This window comes from Amphiprion ocellaris, chromosome 24 (genome assembly GCF_022539595.1).
Source record: "Amphiprion ocellaris isolate individual 3 ecotype Okinawa chromosome 24, ASM2253959v1, whole genome shotgun sequence".
NCBI classification, from domain to species: domain Eukaryota; kingdom Metazoa; phylum Chordata; class Actinopteri; family Pomacentridae; genus Amphiprion; species Amphiprion ocellaris.
Window position 1 is genome coordinate 7442230 of NC_072789.1, and position 12665 is coordinate 7454894.

General features: G+C 39.6%; 1 protein-coding gene across 8 annotated transcripts in view; it reads right to left on the minus strand.

Annotated features, from left to right (window-relative positions):
• Positions 1–12665, minus strand: part of cfap221 (cilia and flagella associated protein 221) — a 90892-nt gene that overhangs the window by 61275 nt on the left and 16952 nt on the right. For all 8 annotated transcript variants that reach the window (XM_055008415.1, XM_055008413.1, XM_055008408.1 and 5 more), the window contains 10 exons: positions 11832–11921; positions 10485–10580; positions 9389–9476; positions 9038–9126; positions 4509–4589; positions 2401–2508; positions 2106–2288; positions 1921–2006; positions 1764–1842; positions 1409–1509 (listed from right to left, as the gene is read on the minus strand). In XM_055008415.1, the coding sequence (XP_054864390.1) occupies positions 1409–1509; positions 1764–1842; positions 1921–2006; positions 2106–2288; positions 2401–2508; positions 4509–4589; positions 9038–9126; positions 9389–9476; positions 10485–10580; positions 11832–11921 (1001 nt within the window). The remainder of the gene's footprint in view (positions 1–1408; positions 1510–1763; positions 1843–1920; positions 2007–2105; positions 2289–2400; positions 2509–4508; positions 4590–9037; positions 9127–9388; positions 9477–10484; positions 10581–11831; positions 11922–12665) is intronic.

Consider the following 12665-nt stretch of genomic DNA (forward strand, 5'->3'; position numbering starts at 1 on the left):
ATTTCACAATGTAAGTGAAGACTCCATACAGCATGACCTAGATTCTACACAGGCACACAGACAGACTACACTTGAGCTATGCAACAGTACTATAGGAAAGAAAGATTTGAGGATAATGAGGTTTCATCTATTCATTTAAGATGACAGATTTTAAAGGTTTAAAATCATGTTTTTATCTTAAAATAAATAAAATTGGAAAGTTGGAATTCAGGCTGGACAATAACATTTCAAATCAAAACTACTGAAAGTTGGTCATTTGTATTCCAGTTAAGTAAAAATGTGTATTTGTGTCATTGTTTTGATAAAACCAGTGAGTGAATGAGTCAGAAAATAACCTCAACTACTCAACTAAAGACCGATTTAAGAGTGAAAAACTAGGGGCTATTTTATCAACATCCTCATAGGACATTAATAATAGCAGTTCATTTCACAAAAGCTAAAAAAAAAAAAGAAAATCAAATCAGACCTAGTACTGAAAATCCAAAAGAGTAGCTGCATTAAGTGCAAAATATTGTACAATCAATCTCCCTCAACTCTATGAATGTAAAATGAGCTCAGCTGGATGTATTACAAGTAGACATTCTGACATCCTGCAACCTGGCAGGTGCTGGCACTTGTGTGGACGTGACTGTTACATATTTATTTTGGAAGACTGAGAAGTCATGTTTCTATAACTCTGTATGAGATGATGAATGGAATTCCAAGCTGTTAAATGTTGATGCTGTGTCTTGGCGGTTTGACAGAGGGCATAGAGAGGATAAAATCTACTCCAAGTAACTCAAGTAACTTGTAACATGAGTCTCAGTCTTACCAATCTTATGTAGCTGATATATAAAACATCTAATTTCTCCTGTAAGTGAGATTGCATGCCAAATATATCATTTTATGTATTGATATAGTTTGTGAAAGTGTTACGTTTTGCAACCAAAGGGTCATAAGTTCAAATGCTTTCACAGGCTGGAAAGATATGACCAGCGGAAGTGAACCACATCCACTTTCGACTCTGTAAACAATTACCATAAACAAGTACTTTTTAATCCCACGATACTCCAGATGCAGCTTCTCAGCGACTTATTGCACATGAAGGTGGCTTTACATGGGGCCTCCTGGGTGAATATACCCCCTCTTTTAACTTCTAGGTGGCTCCTCTCAGTAGGAAGCCATTGTACTTGTTCAGCAAAGGAGATGGAAAAAAGAAGTCTGCACAACAGGACGCTCTACGTTGTGATGTGGTGGCTTACTCCAGCTGCTTTCCAGTGATGTCAGTAGATAGATAAAAGGCTTTTCACCCCACAGCTCACACTGTAAAGCAGCTCTGTTGAGGTTCAGCTATCACATCACCTAACTGAACCAAGCACAGCACAGCACAGCACAGACACACACACACACATTTAGGTTTTTGACCTACCTGCATGGGACACAGTCATTGGTGAGAGCAGGTTGTTTGGACAGACACCTCAAGGTGATCGAATCAAACTTCTTCCATTTCATGACCCCTGGGATCATCTCCTGTTGTTAGTCAAGAAATAAAAAAAGTCATGTTTCAATATATCAAACAATTTCTGGTAGAAATAAAAGGATATTTACACAACAGTACCCTTAACTGAAATGATCTTGTTTCATAAATGTCGGTTTTTATTACCACACACTCGAGCCCATCAGAAAAATATTAGTTACCGAAAAAAGATCACAGTCAAGTGCTTTAAGGATAAGACAAAAGCATTCCAAACAAATTTCAACTACAAAGATTGAAAGGAAAGTACCTTGTGATTGAGACACTTCTTCTCAGTGTGGGGTGTTTGTGTTTTTATGCCACACATGTTGCTCTCAGGGACTGTGTACCTGCATGTAGATTGCACAGTTGTTTTAAAAGTTCACTGGTAATAAAGGGTTAATGCAACGGAGGATGACTCTTGTTACCTGGGCAGAGGACATAAGTGGAACTCCAAATCGCTCTCTAGGTATTTGGGGGTTGGTTTGCAAGCCTGAAGCCCTGGAGCTGGATTCTAAGTCATAAAATAACAAGATAAATATATGGCCATACATGGAAAAACATCTGAAGTTCTATTTCAGACTTGACTTTTAGTGATAAATCAAATCCTTACAAAGATTCTGAGCGGGTTTGCTGGGAAAGGTCTGAGTAGAGCTTCAGGGGCACTGAAGGAGAGACTGGTGGCCTCCTTTGCTTCCATGTCATCCTCTTCATTTTCATGCTGCTCTTCCTCTTCTGCTTTGGGCTCCACTGTTTTGGGAGATTGAGTTCTGACTTCATCAGACACAAGTTTGTCCTGAAAGGTGATTAACAAAAGAGAGCAATCAAGTGGATGAGTGGACTAATATATTAGGTGATAAATCATGAATCAATAAATATTGGCTTTAGTCAAGGTGCTGCACAGTTACCAGAGTTGCAGTGCGAAGAGGCCGAGCCAAAGTGTTGGGAATATAAGAGTTAAATGCCTCCCAAGTTGACACTAGCTTGTAGCCCATAAGCTTATAGTGTTGAGGAACCTAGAAAGCATGATTAGAACATAACGTCAGAACAGATTGGACATTAACAAAGGAGGAACCCACATGTCTTTATTATTGCATTTTTTTTCACCCAGTAAACAAAAGTTTTTAAAATATTTATTTTGTGAAGCTACTCTGGTTCTTAATCTATGTCAAGATATAAAAATAAACATTTATTTAAGCTCTGAACCCCAAGCAATTTGCGGTTGTGTTTTTCTCCTACATCATTTTTAACTCATGGTGGGCAAATTTTTTTTACTACACTATAAAGTCTTGAACCTCTGTGGAAACAGTACAAACACTGCTAGACAAAAATGTGTTTTGTGTAGTATAACAAACTTAAATCATAAGTCATAACAAATGAAAAATGGCAATTCTACATACTTTGGAGATTTTACTCTTGCACTTTTCCCTCCCGTACTTGCTTCCTATCTGCTCTGTGTGAAGACCAACTACAGCTTCCCAATTGCACCAGGAAGCGCAAATTATTTTTTTATTACAGAACCTGTTGCACACAGTTTATTTTTGTAGATTTTTTAATGACACATTCAGAACAAATTGATTTTGGTGAAATACCACCATTTTAAGCTTTGATGTAGTGAAGATTCCCAGCTGAATGATGTGTCAGAAATGAGTAATTCAGGGACCTGTGGAAAGTTTATAATCGGACAATTCTTTCTATTTTTACAGTTTTCACCTCACATGACAAACTCATGACAAATACTGTCATGATGGCCTTCTTCTTCCTTTTTTATGTTTTCTACAGACGACATGCCTTTCAAACCCACCAGTGGGTTTAGGGTTTCAGAGGGTTAAGAGACATTCAAATATGTGGTCAAATGCTTCAAATATGAAATGTGGGAAAATATTTTACAAACAAAATGAATAAAACACATTTTCACATTTTTTATCCAGTGTGCTTGATAGGCAGCAGTGGAGGAAGTAAAGATGATTTACCATGGCAACGATGTAAATATAATTATTTCATTCAAACTTAAAAAGTACAGCAGTATTCAGCAAAATGTACTTTCAACTAAGAAAGGGAAAAACATGCCCCCTATGCTGTGAAGTTTTAGAACACCCCAATTTTTCCAGTTATATATTGAAATTCAAGTAGTTCAAGTCCAACGAATAACTTGAAATGGTATGAAGGTAAGTGGTGAGGTGCCAGAGGTTAAAAATTAAGGTAAGGTTATCCAGAATTGAAAAATAATGTAAATTTCAGAATTATACAAAAAAAAATGCCTTTTTCAGAGAACAAGAAATGAGTTAACAACTTAAAGCCTTTCTGCAGCAATAGAAGTTGATCAAGCCTTGAAAGCTGGTGCTACCAAATCCTACATGTGTCCCAACTTCATGATTATTTACAACTCCCTCTGTCTGCATAGAAGTAGTGTTGGAACACACCGTGGCACCATACCCTCCAGAGCATTATTTGAACAGTATTGTACTGCAGAAAGTAGTGTGTTTCTATAAAAATGGCGAGGAAAAGGCAATTAACAATAGAAGAGAGACAGACCACCATAACATTTAAAAATGTAGGTCTTTCCTACAGAGAAATTGTGAAGAATGTCAAGGTGTCAGTGAGTACAGGTTTCTTCACTATCAAAAGGCACTCAGAAACTGGAGGAAACTCTGACAGGAAGAGGTCTGGAAGACCCAAACCACAATAGAATCTGAAGACAAGTTTCAACAGCTTGCAATATCTGCCAAAGGTGATGACTTTGATGAGTGTAGAATAAATTTTGGTTTCTATTTAGATTTTTTTAACTTCATTTGTTTGTTCTATGCTTTCACTTCAGAGTACAATGAGACATTAACATGCATAATTTCCAATAAAAAAATGGAAAAATTGGGGTGACGAAGGAGACACTAACTTTTGTGGGGGATTAAAAGCCAAAAAGGCTAAGAAGCACTGGTTAAATGGGTTCATCATCACTTCTCATATATGTTTTGTCAGTGTGATGTTGAGGTGAGCAGCTGCAGCAGTAAATACCTACCTGAAGCTTGAAGAAAGGCACGTGTGTTGTCACAGTCACATCAATAGGATCTGCAGGCATGGCCACCAAATTAATATGAGCCTAGAAATATCAAGGAAACAAATGGCATTATTTGTTCAATTGAACACTGAGGCCATTCTCGCGGCAGGACACCTGTGAAATGAAAGATGTAATCAAAGTGCCGAAAACTGAGCTTCCTCTTTGATTCCACCGTTAGATCAAAGATATCTTTCACAGAAAATACTGGATGAGAATTGTGTCATCTGCAGGACAATAGCTAGCTCTCACTTTTCTCATCTTCTGGATGTCACCTCCCAGTAAGTTAGTTTAGAATTTAATGTCACGATGTAAGGAAGTGTTAAAATCGCCAACAGGCAGCTGATTAATTCAATTCAATTCAATTTTATTTATATAGCGCCAATTACAGTCAAATTGTCTCGAGACGCTTTACAGAACCCATATGCCTGACCCCCAGAGCAAGCCAAAAGGCGACAGTGGCAAGGAAAACACCCTTTTAACAGGGAAAAAAACCTCGAGCAGAACCCGGCTCTAATGTGGGGGGACCCATCTGCCTGCTGGCCGGGCGGGTTGAGAGGGACAGAAGAGGTAGAGAGGTAGAGATAGAGGGGTAGAGGCAGAGATAGAGGGATACAGATAGAGGGGTAGAGATAGAGAGGTGGGGGGGTGGGACACAAGGACCATAAAACACAGCCACACATCTGAAGCATCCAGCATCCAGCTCTGGGACCAGGGACACTCGGAGAAAGGACACAGAAAGAAACAGAGTGAATGTAATGCAATAATGGTATATATAGTAAATACATAGGTAGTTAGAGAAGGGCTCAGTGCATCAAGAGAGGTTCCCCAGCAGCCTAGGCCTATAGCAGCATAACTAGGGGCAAACTAAAGGGACGTCAAGAGGGGAAGTCAGTTGTGCAAATGAAAACACCAGCTCACCCCGTCAGGGTCACCCAGTCAGCCCTAACTATAAGCTTTGTCGAAAAGGAAGGTTTTAAGCCTGGTCTTAAAAATAGAGAGGGTGTCCGCCTCCCGAACCCAAACTGGGAGCTGGTTCCACAGGAGAGGTGCCTGATAACTGAAGGCTCTGCCTCCCATTCTACTTTTAGAGATTCTAGGAACAACAAGTAAGCCTGCAGTCTGAGAGCGAAGAGTTCTGCTAGGGTAATATGGTACTATCAGGTCTTTAAGATATGATGGAGATTGGTTGTTAAGAGCTTTATATGTCAGAAGAAGGATTTTGAATTCTATTCTAGATTTAACAGGGAGCCAATGAAGAGAAACCAATATAGGAGAAATATGATCTCTCTTGCTAACTCCCGTCAGTACTCTGGCTGCAGCGTTTTGGATCAGCTGCACTCTGAAGCCTGACTGAAACTCTTCAAACAGGCTATTCCTTTGTAAATGTTCATATAATTGATTTGCAACTGTTCTTTCCAGAATTTTAGAGAGAAATGGGAGGTTGGAAATTGGTCTACAGTTGGCTAAAACATCTGGATCTAGAGTGGGCTTTTAAGTAAAGGTTTGATTACAGCAACCTTAAAAGCCTGTGGTACATAACCTGTTACTAGAGAGAGATTAATCAGATCTAACATTGAGGAATTAATTAAAGGTAAAGCCTCCTTGAACAGTCTAGTTGGGATAGGATCTAAAAGACATGTTGATGGTTTGGATGTAGAAACTATTGAAATGAGTTCAGAGAGATGTATGGGGGTGAAAAATTCTAAATATCCATCTGGTCTTACAGCCAATTCTAAAGTATCTGTACTCGATGATACATCTGTGACATTTGCAGGAAGGGCCAGATTAATTTTTTCTCTAATCGTAATAATTTTATTTGTAAAGAAGCTCATGAAGTTGTTACTGCTCAAAGCTAAAGGAATACAAGTTTCAACAGAGCTCTGACTCTTTGTCAGCCTGGCTACAGTGCTGAAGAGAAACCTGGGGTTGTTCTTGTTTTCCTCTATTAAAGATGAATAATATGTTGTCCTGGCATTACGAAGAGCTTTTTTATAAATTACTAGACTTTTTTTCCAAGCTACATAAACTTCCTCTAAATTAGTGGAGTACCACTTCCTTTCCAGCTTTCGGGACGCCTGCTTTAAAGTCCGCAGCTGGGAATTATACCAAGGAGCAGGTCTTCTCTGAGATAGAACTTTCTTTTTTACAGGTGCAACACTATCAAGTGTTGTACGCAGTGAGGCTGCAGCATTATTAACAATATAATCCACTTCTGTGGGGGTAAAATTATAATATTTCCCTTCCATTATATCAGTAAGTGGTGCTGGACTAAATAGAGAGGGTATTATTTCCTTAAATTTAGTCACCGAATTGTGAGACAGACATCTACTGTAATGATATTTATTCTTAACTCCTATACAATCTATTGTTGTAAATTGAAATGTTATCATAAAATGGTCAGAAAGAAGAGGGTTCCGGGGAAATACTGTTAACTGTTTGATTTCTATGCCATAAGTCAGAACGAGGTCAAGGGTATGATTAAAACTATGAGTTGGTTTATTTACATGTTGAGAAAACCCAATTGAGTCTAATATTGAATTAAAAGCAGTCGTAAGGCTGTCACTGTCCACGTCAACATGAATGTTGAAGTCACCCACAATAATGACTTTATCTGAGCTGAGCACTAAATCAGATAAAAAGTCTGAGAATTGAGATAAAAACTCAGAGTAAGGAGCAGGAGGACGATATACAACAACAAATAAAACTGGTTTCTGAGCTTTTAAATCTGGATGAGAGAGACTGAGAGTAAGATTTTCAAATGAACTGTAACTAGGTTTAGGTCTCTGGTTCATTTTTAAGCTAGAGAGGTAAATTGCTGCCACTCCTCCTCCTCGGCCCGTGATTCGAGGAACATGACAGTTAGTATGACTAGTAGGAGTTGATTCATTTAGACTAACATATTCTTCCTGCTGCAACCAGGTTTCAGTCAAGCAGAACAAATCAATCTGGTTATCAGTTATCAAATCATTTACTAACAGAGATTTAGACGAGAGAGATCTAATATTTAACAGACCACATTTAATTGTCCTGTTTCTTCGCTCAGTTGAAATAGTGGTATTAATTTTAATTAGATTTTTATGGTTACTATGTCTTTTGTTTAGTTTTGATTTGCTTAATTTATTGAATTTTGGTGGTCGGGGGACAGACACAGTCTCAATAAAGCTAAGTGATTTACTGGAGGGTGACAGCTGAGAGGAAACTGCAGAGAGGTGTGGAAGACTACAACTCTGCATCCTGGTCTGAACTCTGGGTTGTGATGCTTTAGGAGTTCTAATAAAATCAGCCATATTTCTAGAAATGAGAGCTGCACCAGCCAAAGTGGGATGGATGCCGTCTCTCCTAATCAGACCAGGTTTTCCCCAGAAAGAGCTCCAATTGTCTATAAAGCCAACGTCGTTTGCAGTACACCACGTAGACGACCAGCGGCGAAACGATGCCATACGGCTAAACATATCATCGCTTGTCAGATCAGGCAGGGGTCCAGAGAAAACTACGGAGTCCGACATGGTTTTGGCAAAGTTACACACCGATGCCACACTAACTTTGGTGACCTCCGATTGGCGTAACCGAGTGTCATTACCGCCGACATGAATAACAATCTTACTGTATTTACGATTATCTTTAGCCAGCAGTTTCAAATTTGCTTCTATGTCGCCCGCTCTGGCTCCTGGGAGGCATTTTACTATGGTCGCTGGTGTCGCTAGCTTCACGTTTCTGACTACGGAGCTGCCAATGATCAGAGTTGGTTTCTCAGCGGGTGTGTCATTGAGTGGGGAAAAACGATTAGAAACGTGAAGCGGTTTGTGGTGTGCTGGGACAGCGGGCTTGAGTTTAGGACTACGTTTCCTACGAACTGTCACCCAGCTACCCTGACTTCCCGGCTGCTCGGGAGCTGCTAGGGTACGGCTAGCAGAAGCTACACTAGCAGCTATATTATTGCGGTCCGCACCGGCTAAGGGAGCCTGGCTAACAGCTAGCGGGGTGTTTTCCATGGTGCGGAGCCGCGCTTCCAATTCAGAGAGCCTCGTCTCCAAAGCTACAAACAGACTGCATTTATTACAGGTATCATTATCACTAAAGGAGGCAGAGGAGTAACTAAACATGTGACACACTGAGCAGGAAAGAGAAGGAGAGGAAGAGGGAGAAGCCATGCTAACTGCTAAGTGCTAGGCTAGCGGACAGAGATAACAGATTAGCTTAGAATTAAGTACTGAGAGGGTGCGTGAAGAAAACGAGTGTATGTTACGATTCAAATATTACCGCTACACACAGATTTAATGAATATCAAATTAGATGGAGTGGATAAGCTACAACAGTCACAGAACACAACACAGCGCTACAACAGGAAGTGACGCAATACGCTCACCGTAACGTCAGACGTCAGCAGGGAGAAACGTCCAAGAGGAAGGGGATCCCCTTCCTCTTGGATTACATTATAACAACTCAGAATCACTATCTTTTCAGTTTGGTGTTGGCAGGTTTATACTCACCAGGGGGTCTTCTTCATTAGTGAAAATGGGGAAAGAAGATGCAAAGACTCTGTTTGAAGAGATTTTCAGGTTGCTCATCTTTTCTGCAGCTGAAGCAAACATAAAAAGGTGACATAAATAAAACAGGATATTTGAAAAAAAAAACTGTTCATTTCTACAGATATTCAGTATTCAATGTTTATATTCATAGCCCTGTTCCTGAGGCCTGCACATATGTTCTAAGAACCTCGGAGTCACTTGAAGGGATTTCATTTCAATTTTACCTCTAGGAATAAATTCCATTAAGCATGCTTTACTGACATGGCATAATGAGATTATATTTGAATGAGGAGATCATAGGATAATCAAAACCTTTCTGTGCCGAGGGAAGGTTCTTCATACTGTCTGCCAGTTTCTTCAAAGAAACCAGTCGCCGGTTCATGCGGCATCGGATCACTACCTGGAGAGCACAGATGAGCACAGGGAGGTTACTTCTATGCACAAGTTACTGGTCATTTATACCTGTAATCTCAGGAGGTGTCAGAGGAAGATTATACGGTCGTTTTAACTCTAATTAACTTCTGACTTGAAAGACTTTTAGACCTACCTTATTCCGTAATGAGTTCTTGAGAGGGAACAGCAGAACCAGACAACAGATTTAATTTTAACTGGATAAAAGTGCAATTTCAGACAGAAATCTTTCATTAACAAAAGTATTGAGATCCCTCACTGTGGGCAGGTGGATCCTCGATGCTTTAATTATCACTGAAATGTGCTTAAAGCTTGATTGGATCACACCTGTCGCTAACTGAATCCATTCGACATAAAGATACATGTGTGCAGAGAGGGACGGAGTCTCAGTAGTTTCTGAATCTACTGTATATAGCCTTAATATGAAAACAATCTGTTTCTCTCAGTCAAAGCCAGAACTTACTCATATGGAATGATAATTCTCAACTTAGTCTTAATCCGTTAAGCTTTAAAACTGGCAAGTCTGACAAACCCACATCCAGACAAGTTTTTTTGAAAATAAAACAACTTCAACTCACGACAGAGTATCTTGATTTGTTACCCCACATAACAGTAGGGAAATGCACATTTCAACCCATTTACAGGTATTATATATTTCTAAATATAACGAAACAAAAAGCACTGACTGAAGACTTTAATGACACTTGAGTCAGCATTACTTTATGTGCCAACAACTATGAGGTGAGATTTCATTTACTGGAATGCACTTCACATAAGAAAATTTAATCATGCTGTAAGAAAAAAAATTATACATTTAGTGTGGGAAACACACATGGTTGAACTAAAGTGAAAGGGCCGGAGGGACATGAGCCCTTTCCTTAAGGAGAAGGAAAGTGTGTGTATGTGTGAGATGTTCTGGTGCATCTACGCATATTTTCATGCCTGTGTGCATTTGTACATGTACCTCAGTGTCTTTATAGTACTTGGGTGCATGTACCTTGCGTGCTGCCTGCTGGAACAGTCTGAGGGCTCTTTGTCTCAGCTCCCACTGAAAACTGGAGTAAAACTGGAAGCATGGAGCTCCCTCAGGGGCCTGGAGGAGATTAGAAAGACAGTCATTGCTGACTTTCATATGCTCGTTTGGCATAGTTACATTAAGTACATATGAAGAGAACCATGAAGTAGAATTTCATGAGGTTTCAGCTGTAAGTATTTCAATGCCAAAGGACAGTGAATAGTAAAAAGTGAATATTAGGCTGAAATAAATTGGAAAAGGGCTGTAAGAAACAGTTAAACAGTTTTGTTTAATCTAAGGCCAATGAGAGACATCTTTTTGGAGTGAAACTCCTCTTATACAAAAAAGAATTAAAGAAAATCTATCCTACATACATGCTCTGATGTTGTAAAGGTTGATCCACAAATTTCATACACACACACACACACACACACATATATATCTTAGTATAGTAGTAAGGATGATCTGTAAAATTAGGCTACTCTTGAAGTATGACTCACACATGAGGGTGACTCATCACTAATTCCTTTTAACAACGATACCAGCATGCATGACGTTTTTTGCATCATAATCGCAGAGTGTGGCTGCAGAATATCAAAAATTTACTTTAATTCAAAAATCTGACAAAAGCAGAATGTCTTCATAGCAACACCATAAAATGCAACAGAAGAATAAACCTAACTCTTAGCGGTGCTTAAAGAAGGCAAGGCAGCGGCTACTTTTCTCAAAAAGGAAAAAATACAAATACAAACTTAATCAAGTGCTGTATAATTGTTGCGGTTATTGTTTCTAACCACCAGTAAGTGAAAGGAATGCCATGTGTAGTTTGCATACTGGCAGCAATGAAAGCCTCAACCTACCAATGCAGCAACTATTGGAAAATAACAATGTTTTTTGTGCTGAGTTTTTCATTTCCATGTTACTAGCAAGGGCTGCACATTGGCTAGTGGCTAGCACCGTTGCCTTGTAGCTAGAAGATCCACGGTTTGATCCAGCCTGGGCCTGGGATCTTTCTGCATGGAGTTTGCATGTTCTCCCTGTGCATGGGTGGGTTTTCTCTGGGTACTCCAGCTTACTCCCACAGTCCACAAACATACTCAGGTTAATAATAATTCTAAATTGTCCGTAGGTGTGAATGTGACAGTGCTTGTGTATCTCTATATGTAGCCCTGTGATAGACTGGCGACCTGTCCAGGGTCAGCAGGGATAGAGTCCAGCCCCCCTGCGACCTTAATGAGGATTAGGCGGTGTATAGACAATGGATGGATGGATGTTATTAGCAAGGCAAAAAAGAATGAATTGCGAAAGTTAACAAAAGAAAAAATGTACCTGTCCTACTTCACGCAGCACTCGCTTGGAGGAAAGTCTAGGTGGTCCAGCAGCAAAGTCTTCATCCTGCATCACATCTCCCCTTTTTACCTACAACAAAGTCCGTTAGCAGTAAATGATGACAATCTTTAAAGCATACAGAGATGTTATTTGTAAAAAAGCCAGTATTAAAACAAAAACCATTAGCCTACAGTCATAGTCACAACCCTTTTAAGCTGTACTTCGGCACAGCGCTGCTTTGAGCTAAATGTGAATGTCAGTCTAGCAACACACTCACAATGACAATGTCCCTGTGCTGGTGTAATTCTTACAACATTAACCATCTTAGTTCTAATTTGCTAAACTGCATTAAACACAAAGGGCAGCCGAAGCTGATGGGAAAGCCATTAGTTTTCAGCATTTCTTCTGAAACGTATTTAGTATAACCCTATTCAATTATTACTGAGATTCTGCAGCCCAAAGCAAAGCGGTAAACCGACCAACTGACATGCCATCAGTGTCATGTCTCAAGCATCACTATCAATGCCAGTTCTGAAAGCAGACTAAAGCAACATTACTTTATTTTACCATACAGCTCATTATCAATCCAGAGGTATCTTCAGCCACTAAAGCCTTACTGTTGTGTTGCTTCTCTTTAATTAAACAGAATGTCATGAATTTCCTTCTGTATGCACACTATATAATTTGGCAGTGTCAAAATTGGAAAGAAATGTGCTAAAATGGAGAAAGGGAGACTGGAATCAAAGTGAAAATAGACACCCCCAGGCAATGATGGCTTGTGCAAAGCCAGTGGAAATAAAATAACCCAGCATGTTTTTCGGAAGAACAACTTGG